General features: G+C 57.0%; 1 protein-coding gene across 3 annotated transcripts in view; it reads left to right on the top strand.

Annotated features, from left to right (window-relative positions):
- The first annotated feature begins 1,046 nt into the window (after positions 1-1,046).
- The window catches only part of GRAMD1B (GRAM domain containing 1B), a 28,821-nt gene continuing 7,373 nt past the window's right edge, over positions 1,047-22,494 (top strand). The window contains exons 1-18 of one of the 3 annotated variants that reach the window (XM_026038110.1): positions 1,047-1,071; positions 4,452-4,662; positions 9,226-9,246; positions 13,673-13,757; positions 14,531-14,634; positions 14,787-14,882; positions 15,298-15,378; positions 16,600-16,715; positions 17,205-17,361; positions 17,652-17,841; positions 18,085-18,228; positions 18,820-18,938; positions 19,068-19,210; positions 19,856-19,959; positions 20,232-20,435; positions 20,636-20,726; positions 21,365-21,376; positions 21,697-21,804. In XM_026038110.1, coding sequence (XP_025893895.1) covers positions 1,061-1,071; positions 4,452-4,662; positions 9,226-9,246; positions 13,673-13,757; positions 14,531-14,634; positions 14,787-14,882; positions 15,298-15,378; positions 16,600-16,715; positions 17,205-17,361; positions 17,652-17,841; positions 18,085-18,228; positions 18,820-18,938; positions 19,068-19,210; positions 19,856-19,959; positions 20,232-20,435; positions 20,636-20,726; positions 21,365-21,376; positions 21,697-21,804 — 1,997 coding nt within the window. In that variant the 5' untranslated portion in view covers positions 1,047-1,060. The remainder of the gene's footprint in view (positions 1,072-4,451; positions 4,663-9,225; positions 9,247-13,672; positions 13,758-14,530; positions 14,635-14,786; positions 14,883-15,297; positions 15,379-16,599; positions 16,716-17,204; positions 17,362-17,651; positions 17,842-18,084; positions 18,229-18,819; positions 18,939-19,067; positions 19,211-19,855; positions 19,960-20,231; positions 20,436-20,635; positions 20,727-21,364; positions 21,377-21,696; positions 21,805-22,494) is intronic. The other 2 variants (XM_026038109.1, XM_026038111.1) reach the window with 2 other exon arrangements.

The following is a 22,494-nucleotide window of genomic DNA, read 5'->3' as shown; positions in this document are numbered from 1 at the left end:
ACAACACCACCTCTGTGAACGTGTGGTGAGTTTAGAGGAGCAAACTCAGGCTTGCTTGTCTGAAATTAGATTTTGTGAGGCAAGCTGATGCCTGGCCTGACTGATGACTTGTGTTCTGGATGTTTGCGGWTGGCGGGGCTGTAAATGGAGCACGCGTAGTAAGAGGCGTCATCCTGAGAAGGGTGTCACAAAATTGTAGCCAGGCGGCGGGATCTCTGGATGCAATGCATTTATGGATATAGTGGGCCCGTTTGCAGGTGACTGTGTTCTCCCAGCACGGTGGGAGAGATGGTGTTGCTGCTAGCGTGGCCTGGTGCAGGTGAGCGGGAGCTGAGAGATGCTCTCTGTGCCAAGCTGCAGAGCTTTGCACTGTGCAGGGCTGAGGCTGCTCCCCTCGCTCTGTGTTAYTGCTGGGGGATGGATGCCCAGCCTTGGGAGAGATGGGCACCTGGGGCATGAGTGCGGAGCGTTGCACCCCAGCCTAAAGAGAGGGGGAAAGGATGGACGCTGTACGCGTTGCGAGGAGCGGGTAAGAGGCAACACAGAAGCGATCGGCAGAGCACCAGCCAGGCTCTAAACTTTCCTTTGGTAAGTGGCTTAAAAACCTGAGGCCTGTTTACACGTGGGCAGTCGTGAAAATCAAACCAAATTAGCCTGCYGGGGGAGCAGGCGAAATGGCGTTGAGGTCACCTTAATTCTGAATGAGTCTTCCCGGTGCTGAATGCGGTTTAGGTAATCCACTTTGGCAGCTAATTAGGCGTCATTTTCCCGAGCAGCGCTCGCTCGCAGACTCTCTCCTGCGTGGGGGGCGGGCGGGCGCCGCGCTCGCGTTATGTAAAGGGTGCGCGCGCGAGCGGGGCCGGGCCGAGCGGGGCCGCGGGGCGGCCGGGCCGGGGGCTCGYGGCCTGTGACGCCCCCCGGCGCCTCGCCCGCCCCTCGGCGCCAGGAGGGGCTCCGGCATGGTGCGGGAGGTGAGTACCCTCCCACCTCGCCCTTCCCCGCCGCCGCTCAGTGCATGAATGAATGAGTTCCTAGCGGCTCCGCGGCGCCAGCGGCCCTAATGGCTACCAGGTTAGTGCTGCTCTGCCCTCCCTTGTGCCCGTGCCGCGGAGCGTGCGCGCGCCGCGTGGGAGCGCCTGCAAGATGGAGCCCCGGGAGGCCGCCTCTCGCCGCGCTTTGCACCCGCTTGCCCGGCACRCGCTGCCCTCCGAGCCGGGCGCTCGCAGGCAGATTAAACGCGGAGTCCATGTTGGCTGCTGCTGCCGCTCGGGGCTCGGCGCTCCCTCGGGGATGCTCGCGCTCCCTCCCCCAGCCGCTGCCGTCCCCTTGTTCTGCCGGCACGCGCCCTGCCTGCGCTGCGGCCCCGCGACTGCCGCCAGCAACAGCTGGGCCGACGCGCCTCGTGTTGGCGGCTCGCGGCCCCCCCTTCCCGTTCCCGTTCCCTACCCCTGCGCTGAAGGGGTCACCGGCCAGTTGTTTCCCCCCCACCTGTGGGGAGGTGGGAGCAGGCGGAGGGGCAGCCAGGGCCGCGGGAACTGCTGCCGGAGCTGTTTGCCCTGTGCCTGGCTGAGGGGCGCGTGCCGGTACCCTCCTTTGCATGCCTGTCTGCAYTGGGGTGGTCGCTGCGCTGGGGGACTCGCAGGCTGCCGAGCGGTGCAGGCGGTTTGGGAAGCTCGCTGCATTGTGCCTGTTTTCCTGCAGTGGGGATCTGATGAGCCCCCATTCCCTAAAAAAACAGTGTCTGTCTTAGATGGCTGGTGGTGAGCACAGCCCTGCCTATCGTGGAAATCACTGCGTTGCCTAAAGGCAGCGTGTTCGTGTCTCTGCTTTGTGAGTCAAATGCATATACAGTAACGCTCCTTTGGAAGGTGCTCTGTTACAATAGAGCTGGTGATTTGGGCTCGGAGGGGTGCAAGGAAGCTTCACGCCAAACCTCAGGAACAAATTTTCCATCAGGGACAGGCCCTTCCATCAGTGACCTGCCTTAGGATGCCCAGGCTTTTGCCAAGGGAGGCTCCCAGCTGCTCTTGTCCCCAGAATCCAGGGAGCTGGATAAAAAAGGGAGAATAAGGTGCCCTGTTCTCTGAACGGTAATGTGGTGGAGCATAAAGGGATGAGCAAGAGCAACTGGTGTGAGCGCGGCTCTGGGGATGACACCTTGCATTAACCTGTGGAAGCTGCTGCGGACGAGCGGYAAGCAGGGAGCGAGGGGGAAGATGTAAAGCTCTAGCTCCATCTTCCAGGTCCGAGATATCCTATATCCCCTCCACCCCCGCCTTGTCACCRGCCAGGCATGCTGTGTGCCTTCATAAGGCATTTAATCTGCAGGTTACAAAAGCCCTGCCACAAGCTGCATGTGAGGACACTACCTGGCCTACCCATTCAGTCCTGGGACGCCCTCAGTGCCGCTGAGGGTGGGCACAAAGAAAGGAGGCTTTAACGTTCCTGTATGGCAAGCTGCAGAGCTGTTCCCAGCACAGCGCAGGCCTTGCTGTGACACCTCACCCCTTCTGTCCCTCGGGGCCACTGTTCTCTCTAGTGGGGACAAGTGTCAGATGGTTGGGAGAGGACAGGGGCACTGTCAGTAATACATCTGACCAACCGTGCGGAGCCCTGTGTGAGCAGAAGGCCAATGCCTCCCTAACACGTGCAGTGTTTTGCTAATCCTCTGAAGCACGGTAATTTTATTAATTTCATCTCATGAATATGTAAATGTGCTATTGAATTTCATAGAAGAGGGGCACCGTTCTGTGAAACCTCCAGATAATCAGAGCAGTTCTTTGCGAGCTAAAAGCTGAGCGGCTGTTTGGAGGAAYGTGCAGAAAGGTTACTATTCTCTGGAACATCTTTCAGGCCACTGGCATGAAATAATGCCCGACAGCCCCTGCATTTCTTACTGCTCTTAAATGCAATGCTTTCTTTTTTCCCCTTTGCTGGGGGAGGACTGTGGGGCTCGCCTGCTGCGGTGGCTGTGCTACGGGGAGACCTTCCCTCGTGCACGCTGGCTTGGAGGCGAGTGTGGGTTGTGATGAGCAGGAGCCGGCCCCATCTGCTTGCTGCTTGCTGGGCTGCATAATGAGTGTGCGAAGCTCTCGTCTCCCGGTGATGTCAGACTGTATCACAGAGAGGTAGCTTTGTGGGCGTCCGATCAGCCCCTTGCTCGCTGCTGCTGAGGAGAATTAACTCCTTCCGCACTGCCGGCGGCCTCGAGGTGCCTTCCTGGCCGTGGCCCTTTCTGCCGCTCTTTCCAAGCGCTCAGGAGCAGGCTGCTGGCTTTACCCCTGCCAGGTCCTGCGAGGGGCCTCGGCGGAGGTGGCCTTGTCTGTGCGGGACCCTCCTGGCAGCGGGGCCCTCAGCGCCGGGCCCTGCGCAGCCCTGTTTATTACTATTATTTTGATTTCAAAGTGGGTCAGGCTGCTCGGGCCGTGCTTCCCGGCAGGCCCTGCTCACCATGGCAACTGCGGAGAGCGTTGGGCAGCGCCCGGCTGCCCGTCCCGGGCACGGACCCTGGCCAAAGGCGCCGCGCTCCCCGCAGCACCGGCCTCCAGCGCCCGCCTCGCTCCGTGGCGCCGTGGTGCGGAACCAAGCGCGCGCCACGAGCTGTAGGAGATCCCATGTCCCGGCATGGATGGGAGCAACGCGGCTCGATAGCTGCAGGAGCGGCTCTCCTGGGGCCTTGTGAGCTCTGGAGGCGTTTTGGGTAAAGCTACAGTTCCAGCACTGTTCCCCAGCACTTGTGTGCGTCGTGGCTGGTTGGGCTTGGTGCTCCTATCTGCAGCTCAGGCCATCAGAGGCACTGGGCTGGGTAGTTAGAAAGGTTTGAGCATCTGGAACTTAACCAGGAAATGCAGCAGGGAGGAGAAAAAAGTGAAATGCCCACATTAATGGCATCATTTGAAACTGTGAAGAAACCTGGTAGTTCTGCATATTTCAATAGCCAAACCCCCCTGGTAATTTCACTGAATTTCACTTCATGCCATGCCTCATCTCCTGCAAACCGTGCTGCTGCCCAGCTCTTTTGTGCCGTCTTTCCTTTGTTTCGAATGTGACGCTGGGGAAGGAGCCTCGCACACGGCGCGGTGCAGCTGTGCGTGCGCGCGGAGCTCGGGACACCTGCGAACCCCCTTCCTGAGCCCGCACTGGGCTCTCCTGAGCTCACCTCATCCTTTCAGCCTCTCAGAGCCCCTGCAGCTCCTTCTCTCTTGGGTTTCTCCATGGGCAGATCCATTGAGGAGTGGGTGGAGAAAGGCAGTGACACGCAGCTGAAGTCATCTCTGCGCGCAGCACATGCGGCTGGTGCTGCCACGTGCGGCAGCGGGTGCAAGGCTCGAGGGAGGCCGATGAGGCCAGAGGGCTGGGCAGAGGCCAGGGGCAGCGCCGCGCCCCAGCCCGCACCTGCGCTTCCTCCCTGTCCGAGCTGGGGGTTGCAGTCTCTGCTCTTCTTTCTGCAGCACTGCCAGTAACTCCAACCGCAGCACGCCGGCCTGCTCCCCGATCCTGCGCAAACGCTCCCGCTCCCCAACGCCTCAGGACTGCCAGGGCGACGCCATGGTGGAGAAGGGCTCGGACCACTCGTCGGACAAATCCCCCTCGACGCCCGAGCAGGGTGTCCAGCGGAGCTGCTCCTCTCAGTCGGGCCGCAGCGGGGCCAAGAACTCCAAGGTGAGCGAAGCGAGCGGCTTGATGCCAGCGTGCGCACGGTGGCAGGTTCAGGTTGTGCCCGGCCCTTGTCCCGTGCCCATGCTGCTCTCTCTGTCCTCCCGCTTCCCATCACACTGCGGGCACGCCTCCTAACCAGGAGCCGTTTGAATAGGGCAGGCTCAGTCACCTCCTGAGCTGCTCGTGCCTTGTGCTGCAGCTCTCTATTGGGTTTGGTAGGCGAAATGTTGGGAAGTTGAGGCCCTCTTCCCTTAGGAAGCTCTGTGACTTTGACATTTGTGGCTTTCCAGCTTTGCCTAGCAAAATGTTTCAGTCTAAACAAATTCACTGCTGTGAATCAAAGGTGATTCACAACAAAATCATAGGTGATTGCACAGCCTTACTTTTATGGCTGGTGTGAAGTGAGTTGGTGGCTCCTCTGCCCATTTCTTGTTGGATAGTGTCGTGCACCCAGAAGTCGCTGTCCTCTTCCTGTTTGTTGCCTATGGCAGCAGAGGACTGGGGTTGATGGGGCCAGAGGCTGAGTTCACGGTCACCTCTGATGGCAGTGTGCGTGCGCGTGCTCCAGAGACACAGAGTGTTTCTCCGTGGTTACTGCAGACCTCTCAGCTCTGGGGTTGCCCTGGAGGCCAGATGTGCCTCGTGCGCGCACAGGGATCTACAGGCAGCGGCCGTGCCGTGGCCCAGAGCTGCCAGCTTCGTTGCTGTCACCGTGTCCCCAGGGGAGCTGGGGGGCAGCCAGGCTGCAGAGCACCTTGCAGCTGCAGCTGCCTGGGGAAACGTTTGGCCAGGGGAATGGGCTCCTCGAGGAGGGGTAGGTAGCACCGGGATGGCCGGCATTACCGTGCCCATACAGCGCTGTGGTTCAAGGCTTCAGTGACTGCTGAAGCTGGACGTTAATTCTTGGAGCTTTCCACGAGGAGGAAGGGGATGGAGTGCTTTCGGTGGGGTTGGGCGTTTTCCTTCTCTTGGTTTGTGAGGCGATTTCTTTCTCCTTAATTTCTCTCTTTTCATTCCTGCATGCTTTCTCTCCGATTAAGTCACACAAGCGCCTCTCCAAAGTAAGCCTTCTTTCTTGTGTTGTGTGCCCCGTGTGGAGCCGTGTCCCGTGGCCGAGCCGCGGCGTGCGGCATTCCCGCGGCGCCGCTGGGAATGCCGGCGCTCCCGCCACCTCTAGCCGCCAAGCTGCTTTCACTTGTGTCACTGGCATCTCAATATTTGCTCACGGGCCCGGGGCGCTGGCCTCCTCCCCACGCTCCTTCAACTGCCCCCAAGTAATTTCAGGCTTCATTTTAAGAGGTGCTGTTCCTCTCCTCAGACAGAGCACTGTCTTTGCAGATCAGGATCCTGCTTTGGTAGGCTGTACAGCACCGTAATCCCTTCTCTGTCCCCTGTGCTCGCTTTCTGCCTTTGGGAGCTGGGAGTCCGTCACCGTCCCTTCCTGCCTGGTTATTTTGTATTTGTGGCCACTGCTCTGTTTCCTGCCCCTACATATCTCCCTGTGTGATGTAAATATTAGAGATCAGTGATTATAAATGAACCCAGCTTAAACCCATTAGAGCAGAGCTGTCCCTAATGAATTGTGAGAATTCATGGGCTCGCTCTGAAAGGTTCCGAGTGGAAAATCCCTGGGCTGGAGATGGGCTCGCGTGGGATTTGAGCTGCGGTCCGCGAGCAGCGCGGACAGGCGGGAATGCCGGGGCTGCTGCCTGGGCATGGTGCGAGGCTGCTCCCTCGTGCCCGTGTGCCCGAGGAGGCCTTGCAGCAGAATGGCTTGCACAGCATCCTGGCACTAGAGCAGCCCGTGGCCTTTCYCCGGTGGGCGCCTGGGGCCGGGCCCTGGGAAGCTGCCGAGGGCAGGATGCTCACGGTGCCRCCTTCCTCTGCCTCCTCGGAGCCGGTTCTGCCTTGCTGGGTGCCTGGGGTCTGCTGGAAGCTCCTCGCTGCTGTCTGCAGACAGGCTGTCTTGTGCATGGGCACCGTAGCTACAAATGAGGATYGTGGGGCTCATGTCTCCGGCGAGGTGGGAAATGCGGCTCTGGGGGAGCAGAGGGCTGCCGGCGAGCGGAGCTGTGCGGGCAGGACGGGCTGCGGTGGCAGCCTCGTGCGTGGAGGAGGCGGAGGGGCGCGCCGTGCACGTGAGTGAAACGTGCTGCCCTCCTTTGCCTGCCTCCTCGCCCCTTCCGCGAGGCTCGGAAAGCGGCTGGGAGCCCGTGATTGTGGTGTGTGTGGGGAGCTGCTGCGGTGGTGCTTGCCGTCCCTCGCCCTCTGTGTGTCTGTGTGYCGTGCCGCTGCCGTGCTGCGGTGCTGCCGTGGGAGGGCGCAGCTGCCCAGGGGAGGCAGGCGCCGCGTGCAGGCACTGTGGTGCTCGCGGTGCCACCCAGGCGCTGCCCAGCCCGCCCTGCTGCCCTTGCAGCAGCCGCTGCCCCAGGGCTTCGCAGGCACCTCGGGAGCGTCCCCAGGGCTGCCCGTTCCCTTGGCAGCCCCTGCTCCCGTGCTTGACCGCCCCTGCTGCCAACAGAGTTTATCCTTCCACCCGATAGAGCTTCCCTTCCTGCAGCCTATGGCTGTTGCATCTCCTCCTTTCGCTGTGCAGTTGAGAAGAGAGTTTGGCCCTCTCCTTCCTTTTATCCTTCCTGTCGTGTGATAATGCCATTCGTTRAGTAGATGATGAAATTCTAGTTACTTTGGATCCATTTCCATGAATATATGTGATTTTTGTTGGCCAAGGGCAGTTCAGRAGCCAGATGAGTAGCTTAGATCATAGAGGTACTTGGACTGGGCCCGCAGCACATGTGCTTCCCTCGGCACGAGGTATCCGTGCCCCTGGAAGCCTAGCATTCCCAGGGGTGCTGGAAAGCAGAACTCCYGCGGGCACCAGGCTGGCTGGCAGGCTGCATTTCACGTGCAGTGTGATGCCCTGCTGGCGCCGGGGCTGTGGGCAGCCAGAGGCAGCCGCGTGTCAGCCAAGGCCTCCTGAACACCCCCGTGCTCTCCTTCCTCAGGGTGCCCCAAGAGGAGTTTTTCCCAGTTGCAGCCACCAGGTAACTATGAATTGTGTTCTCTGCCCCCGTAGCATCGTCTTTGCAGATCAGTGACAGCTTTTCCGCTCCTCTGTATGACTCCCTCCCTCTGTTACCTACTTATTTTTCTCRTTTCAGTTCTAATGCTTATGGTTTCTTTTTCCAGTATGACAGACTTAACCTGCTCAAAGTAAGAACATGTTTTTCCTTTTCCTTTCTTTCTTCCCCTCCATTGTACTCTCTTGATTTCTCACTGTTCCCCTCCCCATACACCCTGSCTTGGAGTGAGTTAAAACAACCAACCAAATCTGTAAGAAGCAATTTGAAGATATAAGGAAAAAGTTGGATGGAGAAGGGCAAAGGAAACCTCTGGTGGCAAAAGAGCAGGAGCGTGTACCCAAATCAGGGAGGCTCTCAGGAGACTTGTGGGGAAGAGGGAGAAAATGCCCCAGAAGAGCCAGATTTGGGCAAATCGGGGGCTAGGTGCTGTAACTGGTGTAGCAGAGGGGAACGACAGACACCACAACCTGCTTTAGGAGTCCCAGCACCGGTACTGTTTTCTCTCTGCCACTTTTAGCTGCTTCTGGATTTTTTCCCCCGGAATTTTGAGTAATGCCTTTTGCTCATCCAGACAGACAGCTGGCAAAGCAAATCTGCAGGAAAATCACTGCATCTTAGAGCTGGTGCTCCTGAGCACAAGGTGGTGCATCCATGGATTAAGCTTAATTCCCCTGATGGCTTTTTCTTTTTTTTTTTAGCATAGCCTGGGTTGCATAAGGCCTTTTTGTGTGCCCCGCTTGCAGGGAAGAGCCGCCTCCCGGAGCCTCGCGGGTGCCGTGGCATGGGAGCTAGCGGGCTCCGTGCTGCCCTGCGGAAGGGGCTCCCTGCGGATCGCTCCGTGCTGGGCACGGGGCAGCCGCCCTCCCCGGGGCTGCGTGCTGGGGAGCAGGGCAGGGGCTGGGCAGCACTGGCCGCGGTGCAGCTTCCTCCACGCCTCGTGTGTCCTTGCTGTGGAAAGCTTTACCCCCCGGCTGCTGTGAGGAAAAGCCTGTCCCTGCCCCCCCGGAGTCCCGGCAGGCTTTTGTATTCGCACGAGGTCCTGGGGCGTGATTTGTACAAGGGAGCCAGCGGAAATGTGGGAAACAGAGAGTGCTGCCGCCCCGTGAGCCTCTCAGCCGCTGGCAGGTGCTGTGGAGGGAGAGCAGCAGCTCTGGGCTCGTGTGCGCGTGGGGCCGTGCCCGCCGTGGGGCCATGCCCGCCGTGGGGCCGTGCCCGCCGTGGGGCCATGCCCGCCGTGGGGCCGTGCCCACTGTGGCCTCGGCTGGGCCCCATCAGTGACTCGCGCTTCTGCCTGTCTTCTCTGCTCCTGTAACTGGAAATAACCGTGTTAGGCCACGCTGTGAACCCCGCTCAAATCTTCTGTTTAATCTCCCTTTCAACTAATTGTACAAACCAGATTGGACTTAGTTTCTCTGTCCGTCTTTCTTTTTGATTCTAAGATCTCTGTGCTGACTAATGCTTCTCTCTTATTTTGTCCTTACAGAAAAGCCAGAGTTGGTATAATGTAAGTACTCCCGTTTCTCTTGTCCCTTGGCGAATGCGGGTTGGGGGCTTGGGAGGGGGAAGGTGCAAAGGGGCCTTGCAGTGGCACGGGGTGGACCGACCATTTCCAAAGAGAGGTGTTGGAAATGGCTCGGAACCGGCAAAGGAGGACTGAATGGGAAGGATGCCAGAGAGGGAGCGAAAGCTCTGGCTTTTCTGTCACACTTCTGATGGGCTCCGATCCCGGCCTCCTCGGGTTCCCAGCAGAGTCTGTGTCTTGCTGTGGTGCCAGAGCTGCCACCATGCAAACCCTTTGCATCTCTCAGGGTGGTTTGGGGGAGAGAGGAGTTCTGCTCTGTGGCCTCCCAGAAACACAGACCGTCCTGTGCTTCTGTATGGATCTTCTGCAGGCCCTATGGGCACGCGCGGCGGCACTGCGGACACAGAGCTGCTGGTGCCCGTGGCCGCAGCCCGCTCGCCCTGCGCCTCCCYAGGGCTTCCCAGCAGGGAGCAGCACGTGGGGGCTTTGCTGAAGCTGTCACAGCCCTTCGGGGCGGGCAGCTGCCCCGGCCCTGCGTGGGGGCCTCAGTGCATCCCCTTTTGGGGCTGGGGAAGAGGCACTGTGGGGGATGAGGCTGCGGTCAGACACGTGGAGCAGGGGCAGCCCGAATAGCAGCATAAACCACAGCGGAGCAGACAGGTAGCGAGGCGGCACTGGGGGAGCTGTCGAACCAGGCAGCTTGGGCAGATCCATCTGCCCGAATGGGCATGTGGGCAGATCACAGCAAACATGTGAAGTCCACGGCCACAGCTAGAGGTCCTTCCACTCAAGAGTGGCTTCTCACTGAGATCCATACCCTGCTGCATGGTGCTTGGCTGTGCTCTGCTTCTGTGGGTCTCCTGTGTGTTCATGTCCTCTCTATCTCATCTTTGTGTTCTCTTGTTTTTCCTCCATGTATTTTCAGCATGAGAGACAGTACATCCGGAGAGTAAGCACTGGCTGCGTTCTTTGTGGTTTTCCCCGCCCCAGTTATTTTCCTTAAAACCCGACCAAACCAAAACAAAAAGTGCATTCTAGTTTCTGGAGGCCTTCTGGCCAGATAAAAGCAGCGCTGTGCGAGTGGGGATGGGTACAAGCTCCCGGAGGGCAGTCAGTGCTGCTGGGCACTCTGGGCATTGCCAGAACYGCACTAGCGCCTCTGCTGGGGGCAGCTTCCCTCTTTGCCAGCCCTTCCAGGTGGGATTTTTCTGGCACGAGGACCACTGGGGTTACGGCAGCGCTTTCTGCGCTGAGATCCGCTCCAGGAGTGGCCRTGGGGCTCTTCAGCCTCCCCTCGCTCATCTTCATGAACTGCACACTCCGAGCTGGTGTGCCCTTGCCCAAAGAGCACGCGGCCCGCGAGACTYCCCAGGGCATCGGGGCTCAGGGGCAGCTTTCTGCTTGGTAACACCAGTCTGCTGCTTTTACCTGGTCTTTCTGTCCCTGTAGCCCTGCATCTGTCTTTGCTGGTTGGAACCTTTCCCCTTCTCTTTCCAGGATTCCCTTTTCTCTGCGTTTTCCTCAAGATGTTTGCAWTTTCTTCTGTCTCCTTGTGTGCTCTCCCTTTGGTGCTCCCAGTGCACTTTGGGCTTGCTGTCCCTAGCAGAGTGACAAATGGGAGAAAGGGAGTGAACCAAGGCTGGGACACAATTTGGCAAGAGACCTTTGCTTCTCGGTCCCAGCACATTCTCTTCTTTGCTCCCTGGAGGAAGAGCACAGCGCCCTTGGGAGCCTTGGGAAAGGAGGCGAGTGCGAGCGTGGAGACGTTTGCTCTGCAAGAGCCAGGGATCTTCCTGCGGGGCTGGGAGGGCCACCGATGCCGGAGGGAGCACCTGGCTGCTGCTCTCCCATCTCTCCCCACTGCTTTGTGTGGCACCCGGGGCTCTGCCTCCCTCCGCGCTTCTCCTGTCCTGCCGGCCCCCGGCGAGCCCCACTTCCCGCGGGAACCCTTGGCGCTGTGTTGACACTCAGAGCAGGGAGACTGCGTGGGAGAGCCACCCTTTCCCCTGGCCTCTGCTCTCCACCCTCGCCAGTGCCACCCTGTGCCGTCTCTCTGTGTTTGCCCTAGAGTTAATGTTTACTGTCCCTACCTGCGGGGAGCCCCTGCTGTCACAAGGGCCCTCTGTGCTCAGCCCGGGCGAGGAGCCCGCTGCGTGGACGGCCCCRGAGCGGGGGCTGCGGGCACGGAAACACGGGAGCTGTCTGGCTGCCTGCTCTGTTACAGGGCTGGGGTTTGTTACACTGGCAACCGCGCTGAGCTCCAGCAAGGTGGATTTCATCATTGCTCTGTTCCTCAGATGGTCTCTTCTTAYTCCAGCGCCCCCCCGGCGCCTCCCCCGACACGCACCCTGTCCAGCAACTTTCCATTCCAGGAAACATCTGCTGGGAGGCCGGGCTGAGCGCGGGTTACTGCAGGGCATTGGCCGGTGGAGCGAGGCGGCTACAGTAACTCAAAGCATGTGCGAGGCATTTTGGGATCTCCCCCCGCTCCCGCCACGAGAAACACCCACAGAGAGCAAAGAGCGGGCGGACGGAGCRCGCTGTCCCACAGGGCTGGCAGGACCGGAGCTCCGTGCTGTGCAGCAGGGCCGGAGCTCTTTGCTCCGGCAGGACCGGAGCTCCCTGCTCTCCGCTAGGACCGGAGCTCCCTGCTGCGGCGGCGCTGGCCGCGGGGCCTGGCCCGGGAGCTGCGCGGGGCTCCCTTACGGATCCCGCCTGCGAGACGTGGTGGGGCTGGAGCAGAGCAGGGCAGAGGCTGCTCTCCGCTCGCGGCAGAGGCTGCGGGGGCGGGCGGCCCGGCCGGGAGCCGCAAGGTGGGGACACCACGTGCGCTCCTGCCGCGCTCCTGGGTCTCCTGCGGCTCCGGATCTAAGCAAGAAACGGTGACAGCAGGAAGAGCAAAAGCAGAGGTGGAGCAGGGATCTGTGCAGTGCAGAGGGAATGCCATGGACTCTCTGCTGGAGTGCGGGGTGCTCTGGGATCTCGAGCTGCATCAGGAGCTCCCGAGCCTGTTCTGGGACCTGGAGGGGCTTCTCGAGGGGTCCCACGGAAGTGTCAGCCACGGATCAGATGGAATTCCAGCTGTGAGTGTCTTTGAAGTGAGCCGTTGGTAACTGAGGTTCTGGTGCTAAGCTGGAGGGTCTGGTAGGATCCAGGTTTTGGACAGCTCGGGCCATCCCTGATGCAGGGAAGGGTGCAGAGCATCCCTACCCATGGAAGCTGCTCTGCTAAGGCTGTTCGCTGTGAGGCACTGAGCCCAAAGCTCAGCTCTACTGATGATCCTTATTCCACCTGCCTTGCCTAGCCTGTCTGCCTGCCCCAGGAAATACTGGGCTCAGGCTCTTGCTGGAGCCCATCTCTGGCCACGGTCTCTAACTTGATGTTCAGGCTAGATGTTTGCTGAGAAAAACATATTTCTTTAATCTGTTGGCATGCGTGTTTTATTCAGAAGTGAAACTCCTTCCTTTGGGCCCAAACACCTGAAGTGCTGAGCTATTGAAAAATATTTATTAATGAATCTTATTAAAATGTGGATTATGGAGTGCAGCCAGACTTCAAGGGGGGCGCGTTTCTAGTTCACTGCACTGGAGCAAGAAGGAGGGCATGGGTTTTGTGTGATAGTGGGAGGGGGTCCGTGTTTGCTTCTTCCACTTGACCACAGTGAAAATGCTGTAAGGCTGATGCTAAATACTGTTCCTGTCGCCCCTTCCCTGCGATCCCCCCAGCCCCTCTTGTCAAACAGAAGGCGCCCTGTGTGAGCAGGACGTTTTTGCAGGTCCTGCCGGGGGAAAGATCCTGCTTGTGCACTGGSAGAGGGGCCCGGCTGCAGGAGGTGGCAGCGAGGGCCGAGCGGGCACAGGAGGCGGCTCCGCGCAGGCCGGTCCCCCTTGCTGGGCTTGTCCGGCGGGTGGGCTGGGAGCCGGGCCTGCTGCCGCTGCTGGAGCGAGCTCTGCTGCCGCAGGAGCCCGGGCTCTTGGGAGCAGGGCAGYGTGCGCTGCACTGCACTGTGCTGCACTGCGCTGCACTGCACTGCGCAGCAGCAGCAGGAGGCCTCAGCCAGGACTGTCACCCCAGCACGAGCTCCCCGYGGGGTTTAGCCAGCAGCAGGGCAGGCAGCTCCTCTCTGCTGCTCCGCACCGTTCCGCACTGCTGCCCGGCAGGCACAGGCCAAGCCCTTCTGCCCTGTTCTTGCTCTTTCCTGGCCAGGCAGGTTCTCCTCTTCCTCTCACTTAATGCACTAAATCCCAAAGCCTCCCATCCGTATGTCTGCTGGGATGGGAGCTCCTGGCCTCATGCTTTGTGAGTGCATCCGCTCCCCTTCCTCCTTACCAAGGTACTCCTGTTCTCCCGCTCCATTTTTCCTACCCATGCCTGCCCCTCTCTTTAACAGGCGCTCTGTTATTTACAGGTGTTGAGTCCAACATACAAACAACGGAACGAAGATTTCAGGAAACTCTTCAAACAGCTTCCTGACACAGAACGTCTCATTGTAGGTAAGGCCAGTCCCTTCGTGCTGCGGGCTCGTGTGCAGCCTGTGCTCTGGGAGCAAGGCCAGCACGGGGCGTGCAGGTATTTTCTCCTTCAGGAGACTGTCATGTAAGGAACTAGCTCGGCGCCTCTTTCCTGTGCACGCTCAGTCGCCCTCCTTGCCACTCGTGATGGGTTTCGTTCCCTCGGCTTCAGCTCTGTCCTCAGCGAGCTGGGCTGGCACRTCCCAGCGCGCGGGCTGCTGAGCTCCCCCTTTCCTCATCCCGCTGCCTGTGCCCCGGGCTCCCTGCTCACACCTCCCGGCCTCCCCGCATCCGACGGGGAGCATTTGGCTGTGCAGCAGACGAGTGAGTGCCTAGGGCGCTGCATCTGCCCTTTATGTAACCGGTGATCTCATCGCATGCTACATGCCACTAAAAGATGCACAGAATGGAAGAACACCAACTGCTTAGGATGCTTAACTAGATGAACAAGGGCTYGAGAAAGTGAAAGGGAAAACACGGGTTAAAACCTGGACATATTTTGCAGGATGCTTCAGAACGCCCTGCGAATGAAGCAACATAGGGAGCAAGACAGGTCGCCTGTGGTGTGTCCTGGGAGGAATCCCAGAGCTGAGCACAGAGCAGCAAATGTGGCCCAGCACCTTCCTGCTCTGCCTTTGGCTTCTTGCAGGCTTGTGCCAAGCAGCTACTTCTCTTGGTGCTGCTGCTTATCCTCACCCTTGGGCTGTCCTGCCTGGTTGCTGGTTCTCCTTAATCACCGTGTTCTCTCCCCACAGATTACTCATGTGCGCTTCAGAGAGACATTCTCCTGCAGGGCCGCCTCTACCTCTCCGAAAACTGGATCTGCTTTTACAGCAACATCTTCCGCTGGGAAACGCTGGTGAGGCTCTCGCACWGTCCCGTGAGCATGTGCTTTATGTCAGCAGTGGCTGACAACCTGAAAAGCACTCTTTCCATGGCCTTTCTCATCCGTGTCTCTCTCTACCTGCTTCCATTTTCTCCCTTCCCCTTTCTGCATGGCTGTGACTGTAGCTGACAGTCCGCTTGAAGGATATCTGCTCGATGACCAAGGAAAAAACAGCACGGCTCATTCCTAATGCCATCCAAGTTTGCACTGACACTGAAAAGGTATTCCCTTGAATCCTCCACCTCGGGGCCCTCTCTCTAGGGATTTCGGGGGCAGGGGAGTGTTAGGTGTGATGAGCTGCCTCTGGGGGCTGGTTCTAGATCACCTGCTCGTGGTGCCCGGGGGCTGGAGGGAAGCCCTAGGGGGAGAAAGGGAGGTGCAGAGCTTGTGCAGACCTCACCAATCTGAGATGYGTGGGGCAGGTAGAGCTGAGCTGTGCAGCGGCGCCCGGCCAGCTGAGCTCCCTCAGGTGAGAGACACTCGACCCTTTCCTGGGTCCGAGCAGCTGTGCTGTTTGGCTTGCTCACTCCCTCCGTGAGCGGCGGCTGCAAAGTGATCCAAACACGCCTGTCTCTTCCTCTCCCCCTTTGTGGGCCTTTTCTCAACTGATTTTTCTCTCCACCTCTTCCCATTCAGCACTTTTTTACTTCCTTTGGGGCCCGAGACAGGACGTACATGATGATGTTCAGACTCTGGCAGAATGCCCTCCTTGACAAGGTACAGAGAACAGCACCTCCGTGTTGGGATGGGGTGACAGGGAAGCGTTGAACTGATGCAGAAGTGTAACGCTTGTGTCTCATTTGTATGTGAAAAAGGATGTAGAGGCAGTAAGTGTGTTTTCAAGCAAAGTGGGGACATAACTGCACGTGCAATTGTCTCAATTTGCCTGCAGTTCCCTTTATGCAGAGCCATATCTTGCACATGTCTGTGCCTCAGCAGAGGCGTGGAAGCATATGCCGCTGGAAGGAGGTTCTGAGAGAGCCTTAGCTCCAGTGAAACATGCCAGAAAAAAAGCAGTTAAAACCGTGACGCTAGTAGCTGGCTGCATGAGCAGAGCTCTTGGCAGGTCTGCGCTCCCAAAGGGTAGAGTTCAAGATAGGACAGCACGAGAACGTGCGCTCGGGGCATCCCTCGAAACATGTGAGAACAATGGCAGGTGCAGGGAGCGCCGGGTCAGGGTGCCATAGGTTAGGTGCTAAAACAGGCAGGGATGAGCACCTGCTGCGCCGGGCCTGGTGTCTCATGTCTCCTCTGAGCAGCAGGAACACAGACCATTCAATACTTCTGGCTCGCTGCAGGAGCGAGCCCCAAGAGCCAGCCCTGCGGGGCCGCAAGCGCTTGGGGAGGGAGCTGGGCTGAGCCCAGGTCATTCCGTGCTGGAAGGATTAAGTAATCGTGCACTGGAAGGCCCCGTCCCGAAAGGAGGGCAGTACTGAGTGTGCAGAAGGATCGCTTTGCGGTGCGTGGCTGGTTTTGCTACCCTATGCTGTAATTTAATCAGCCCTGTGAGGTTCATAACAGAATTCGGTGCCCTTGGTTTCAATGTCAAAGCAAACAGGAACTGAGATTTGGAGCAATATGGGCAGGAAGCACTGAAAAAGCCCTCTTCCAAATCTAGGGTCCATGTTGGCTTTTTAAGGCTGTTTAAATAACATGAGATTATGGCATGGAAAAACAACCAAGCTATATTTTAGGGCAACATTGCAATTTGGGGGAGATGAAGTTTCTGGACGGCCTTGGCCTCCCATCAAGTCYTTTGTCAGAATCTCACACTCAGAGAAAGAAACCTTGTATTCCTGTGAGTTAATGTTATCCTGGGAAAGAAATGTGTGTGGCATAAGCTTCCTGAGTGACAGCAGTTTTGGTTTGTGAGGGGGCAATTCCTTAGCTCTAAGAACTCAGGTGGAAATGTGTGTTCTTCTCTGCTCTCCCACTTAGCCTCTGTGTCCAAAGGAGCTTTGGCACTTTGTCCACCAGTGTTACGGGAATGAGCTGGGTCTGACCAGCGATGATGAAGACTAYGTGCCTCCTGACGATGACTTCAACACAATGGGGTAAGTGAGGAGGAAGAAAATCTGGGTGTGATAAGAAAAACTGGCCTAGGGTGGGCAAGAGCACTGGGGCATCACATGCCACGAAGAGGCTCCTGCTTTCTGCCCTCTGAGATGCTGGGTTCTGGCCAAGCATTTGGTCTTAGATGTACCGTGTCTGACTAGCTTAAAGCAGACTGACCCTTCCTCAGGGATGTCAGCAGGAACTGGCATGGCAGCCTCTTTCCTAGCTGAGCTGAATGATCAGTGCTCTTAGTTCATGGCAAAAAGCAAAATGTCAGAGTCGCCAGGCCACTCAGTGTGGCACCTGGTCAGAAAGTGCTGATATTTGTCAGTGATTTTTGTGCATACCTGAGAAGTTCGGGCTTGATATCTCTTGCTTCCAGGCAGAATACCAGCTGCATAGAAACTGTCTTACTTGCACCATGTGTCTAGGTGTAGCTGCATTGAGAGGGGTAAACATAAAAACTTGTGTTCTCTGTGGGGTCTCAGCTACTGTGAAGAAATCCCCGTGGAAGAGAATGAAGTCAACGACAGCTCCTCAAAAAGCAGCATGGAGGCCAAGCAGGAAGCCAGCCCCCAGCTGCCAAAGAAATCTGTCACTGCCAGCACATTGACATCTACAGGAAGCAGTGAAGCACCTGCCTCAGTAAGTGCTCTTTCTCCGTGGAAGCAGTGATCCCTGTCTCTGGGATCCTACCAGCCCTCTCTATATGTGCAGGGTATCTTGCATATTTTGCCTTGCAGCTCCTCTGTTGCTGCAGCTGACAGCAGTGCACTAATGCCTGCATTTACCTGAGATAAAACGAGCAAAATGTGCCTGTCCAAAAAGTCTGTGAATTGAGATAGTCAGCAGCAAGGGTGTCTGCTTGTCCATAGCATTAGCTTTTAGGTTCCATTTTCTGTTTGTGCCCTCATTATGCTCTATCCTTGCTGCAGTTTGATGGTGTACTACCAGAAGAGGAGGAGGCAGTGGTGGAGAGTCCTGTGGAGAAAGACCTGGCCATTGCAAATATCATGGGAGAGAAGATAGAGATCATTGCCCCCGTGAACTCCCCTTCCTTGGACTTCAATGACAATGAAGACATTCCCACTGAGCTCAGTGACTCGTCGGAGACCCATGATGAAGGTACATGCTGGCCACTCTGCCAGCATCATGTTCAGCCTTCTGCTGTCCGTTCCAGGGAGGCATCAGGGCAGCGGTTACTGGACTGCTTGCCCTTGCTGATGCTGTAACACTTGCCTGGGACCAATGGAGGAAAAGAAGAACCCCCCTTGGGTCCCTTTTACACTGAGCTTAGAGTAAACCAGCTGAAGTCCTGGTACTCTGAAAGCACAGGCTCACAGCTGGGCTTTGCCTGTTTCCTCCCAGGGGAAGTCCAGGCCTTTTACGAGGATCTCAATGGCCGTCAGTATGTGAACGAGGTGTTCAACTTCAGCGTGGACAAGCTATACGACTTGCTCTTCACGGACTCCCAGTTCCAGAGGGACTTCATGGAACAGCGCCGATTCTCTGGTGAGCTCTGGGGGCTTCCTGACTATATTCGTGGAGGTGCAAGTTTGCCTGAAGATAAAAGGGTTGAGTTATACTCTGAGAAAATCTTGGGATCGCTTTTGTCTTTGCCCACAGTAATTGGAAGCAGAGACAACCAGCCTTGTGTGGCTATCTAAATTATATTTTCTAAAAGCCAGGTAGATCTAAGTTTGTAGAAGAGTCAGGCTCTTTTTTTTTTTTTCCCCTTAACATCAGCTAAGGCCTGAGGCTGTCTTCAGCTGACAGCTTAACAGCCACAGGAACAGACTATGCAGGTGAAGACTTTACAAAGAAAATGTTCCTTCTCATACTGCAGTCATCCTTTTCCATGTCGCTCTTGGTTTGCAGAAGGAGAGACACCTCCAGCCTCTCCCTGTCCCCACATACTGATGGGGGGGAAGTRCTTCCCAGATACTTTATTCCTCAGGCACTTCTAAATCTGAAGCCATGCTACAATGAGGCTCTTCTTGCAACTGCTCTACTGCCCCTCTGAGTAGGAGACTCTGAAAGTAGGAGACTCTGACAGGGCAAGGCAAAGCCACTGAAAAACCAATATATTCCTTTTTCTCCCAGATATCATCTTTCATCCCTGGAAGAAGGAAGAAAACGGCAATCAGACCAGAGTGATCCTGTACACTATCACCCTCACCAACCCTCTGGCCCCTAAAACTGCCACCGTCACTGAGACGCAGGTATGTGAAAGGACAGCAGGGACATAATGCTTTGTAGAAACAGGCCTTGGACATGCAGCAAACATGCCCATGCACCAAAGCCTCCTTTAAGCAGATTAATAATTGCCTTGCACGCTGCCTCTTCTGCAGACAATGTACAAAGCCAGCCAAGAAAGCGAGTGCTATGTCATAGATGCAGAGGTGCTAACTCACGACGTTCCCTACCACGATTATTTCTACACCATCAACCGCTACACGTTGACTCGTGTCGCCAGAAACAAAAGCCGACTCAGGTACAGTTCTTGGGGGCCAAACAGCCCTGCTGGCAAGCAAAGGTCACCTCCGGGAGCCACAACTGGGGTGGGAATTCTGCTGCTTGGCCTGTTAGACGGGGATGGATAGAACTTAGCCTCATTTCGTTGTCTGTTGTTGGAGAGGTGATGTTGAGCCAGCAATAAAATTGCTTCCAAGGTGTTGCAGTTGGGTGAGGGACAGGATTTACAGACTTTTCTTGCCCCTTACTTGAAGAAGTGGCTCGTGGAGCYAGTTGCATGCACAGTAAGCAAACTGCAGTAGGCAGTGGGGGTGTATCTCCACAGACCATCTCTGAGAAGCTTTTGAGGGATAAGCAGAGGAGTTTGGTAGCAGGCAAAGCTGTGGATGTTTGTGTTTATCTTGAATAAGTGATTTGTCTTGCCTGCCATTTGGCCCAAGGTGTTGGGAGTCCTGTTGGGGGGGTGGGGGATCCCTTGGGGCCTTCCTGCTGCTGCTTTGGAAGGACATTTCRGGCAGTGCTTCAGACCCAGGCTACAAAGGGCTGAGGCCATGCCAGAAGGAGCAGCGTGCAAGATTATTTTGTGTATTTACATGGACCAAAGCCTGCGTATTGACATCACCTCCTGGAAGCAAAACTGAGAGTGGCTTTCCCCGCTTCACAGGGTTTCCACAGAGCTACGTTACAGGAAACAGCCTTGGGGGCTGGTGAAGTCCTTCATTGAGAAGAATTTCTGGAGCGGCCTAGAGGATTATTTCCGTCACTTGGGTAAGACTGGTGCTGCGGCAGCGGCCCYGAAAGCAGCAGGCAGCGGGCCTCAGCGCTCAGGGTAGCTTCCCTGGGCCAAGGCAGGGTTGTGCCCCCAGCAGCTGGGAGCACTTGCTGCTGGTGCCCAGCTCCTGCACTCCTGCRCTGGGGTGCGAGCCTGCACGGGCTGCAGGGGTAAGGGCTGTGCAGCATCACGGCCTCTGGGCTCTGCTGCGGCGCTCTGCAAGGCTGATGCCCCTCTTTAATGCTCTGCTTTGCTCCTGTCTTTGCAGAGAGCGAGTTGACCAAAACGGAGAGCACGTACTTGGCTGAGGTGCACAGACAATCCCCCAAAGAGAAGGTGAGCAAGCAATCAACCGTGCGCCGGAGGAAACGGGCCCATGCCCACCTGCGGGTGCCACACCTGGAGGAGGTGCTGAGTCCCGTCACCACCCCCACGGATGAGGAGGTTGCCCATCGCATCAAGCACGTGGCAGGTCAGAAATGGGCAGGTTCTTCAGGGCTTGGGGTGGGGAATGGGCATCTCTGGGGACAAACCGGAGCCTCGTGGGAGGGAGGATGTATGGGGGAGCTCAGGGTTTCCTGGGGCAGGGGCTACCTGTGTTTGAACGAGCTGCAGGAGGCAGCGAGTAGCTCTCCTCACCCATGGCCTCACAGCCTGCGTGCCTCTCCCCAGGTTCCACTCAGACACGGCACGTCCCCGAGGAGAGCCCCAGCGGTTTCCACCTGCAGAGCGTCTCCAAGCTGCTCCTGGTTATCAGCTGCGTGTAAGTCATCTTTGCTGCTCCCTTCACTGGCCCTCTTGCCTCTTTGCCCTTACGTGAGCCATGCCGTGGACAGGTAGGGACATACAGACAGCTTGGTCCTGGCTTCTGAGTCTAGACAGGTGAGATGCAGCTGATGCTGTTGGTAGGAAGGCACAAATGCCTTACAAGCAATCTCCAGTTGGAGGCGTACAGCTCTGTTTAYGGCTCAGAGTGGTCAGTATGGCTTACAGTGGCCATCCCTGCAGCAAAGCAGCCGTGTCCCTCAGAGATGGGCTCTGAGGGGCAGAGCCTGAGCATGGCCCGTGGGCAGCAGGAAAGGCCGTGCCCATGTGCGGCAGCTGCGCTGGAGAGGGGCTCAGCCCCATGGGACAGTGCCCCATGTGGGCACCCTTGGGACATGGCTGCTAGAGCCACCASCAGCCCAGCTGTTTATCCCCACGGCCGCCAAAACAGGGATATTGTCCTGCCCTCTTTCCTCCTTTCCCACTGTTGCGTTCTTCCCTCCTCCCCCATATATCTTCTGTACCTGCTATGAGCTTTCTCTGCTCACCGCCCCCCCCCCCYCCTTTTTCCCATTCTGTGTCAGTCTGGTTCTAACCTGCAGCTGCTCCGTCTTTTCTCTTCCCTGCTCCCATTAGGATCTGTTTCAGGTACTGTCTCTCTTTTTTACCTCTTTATTCTCCCGTTTCCTTCCCTTTCTTTGCATTAAGCACAACCTCCCATCCAGCCTGCTCCGTCTGCGCCATCTGTCATCCTTGTCTCTCTGTCCTCCTTGTTCTCACATCTCTCCCAGGAGTTGGAAGTGTTGAGCTTGGATCACCTGATCCTTAATGGGATTAAATTCTCCCTTTGTACAGAGTAGACCATGGGCCCCAGAAACCTTGTTAAAACACTGGGTGTTTTCCCAGGTGGGACTGGAGTTATGAAGCATTCATAGGAAACTGATGTGTCTCTTTCTTTTTATTTCCAGTCTAGTGTTGCTGGTGATTCTTAATATGATGCTGTTCTACAAACTCTGGATGTTGGAATACACCACCCAGACACTCACAGCGTGGCAGGGCTTGCGGCTCCAGGAGAGGTAATGTTCATGTCTCCTTGCCCTCTGTCTGTGGCTCCTCTGTCATGCTTCCAGYTGACGTTAAAGGGTTTTACAGCCTGTCAGAGCCTAGCGTTTTCAAGCAGATGCTTTCCATTCTGTATTCACAGGAAAGGTAGGATATTCAGATGGATTGAGCTGAAGTTGTGAGGCCATCAGCATTTCCAGCTAAGCTTTATAATGCTGGGACAGTTAGACCAGAAGCCAAGTGMGTTAAAGGCAATTTCTGCTTCTTCCCTGTCCCCCGTGTAGTTGAGGACACAGGATCTACAAAGAAGTTCTGCAACCCTGGGCCAATGGTGTCACCTCCCTCCTTTGCTGGCTAAACTATTTAAGAAAAGCGTGTGTATCCAAATGAGAACTGGAGCTTGTGACACCCTATTAACTGTTTGCCATTAATTATTGCAATTACTGCAAATTGCAGGAGCAAGAGTGTGTGTGAGGAGAGCGAGCACTAGGGGGGGACAGTGAGCTCCAGAACAACCCTGTGTTTCSTGGAGGTGTGCCTGGTAAGCAGTGAAAAGCAAGGAGCAGATGACTGCCTTTCTTCCTAACTGGTGGCAGGGAAGCTTGCCCGGGGCTTTGGGAGCATCCTGTGCACGCTGGCTCCCTGAACGCGCGCCTCCTGACGTGTGCAGGCCTTGGGGCAGAAGGCCTGAGCTTATTCTGAGC

This window comes from Nothoprocta perdicaria, unplaced genomic scaffold, assembly GCF_003342845.1.
Source record: "Nothoprocta perdicaria isolate Ctin4 unplaced genomic scaffold, notPer1 scaffold_201, whole genome shotgun sequence".
Classification (NCBI taxonomy): Eukaryota; Metazoa; Chordata; class Aves; order Tinamiformes; family Tinamidae; genus Nothoprocta; species Nothoprocta perdicaria.
This window is presented reverse-complemented; position numbering and strand designations above follow the sequence as displayed.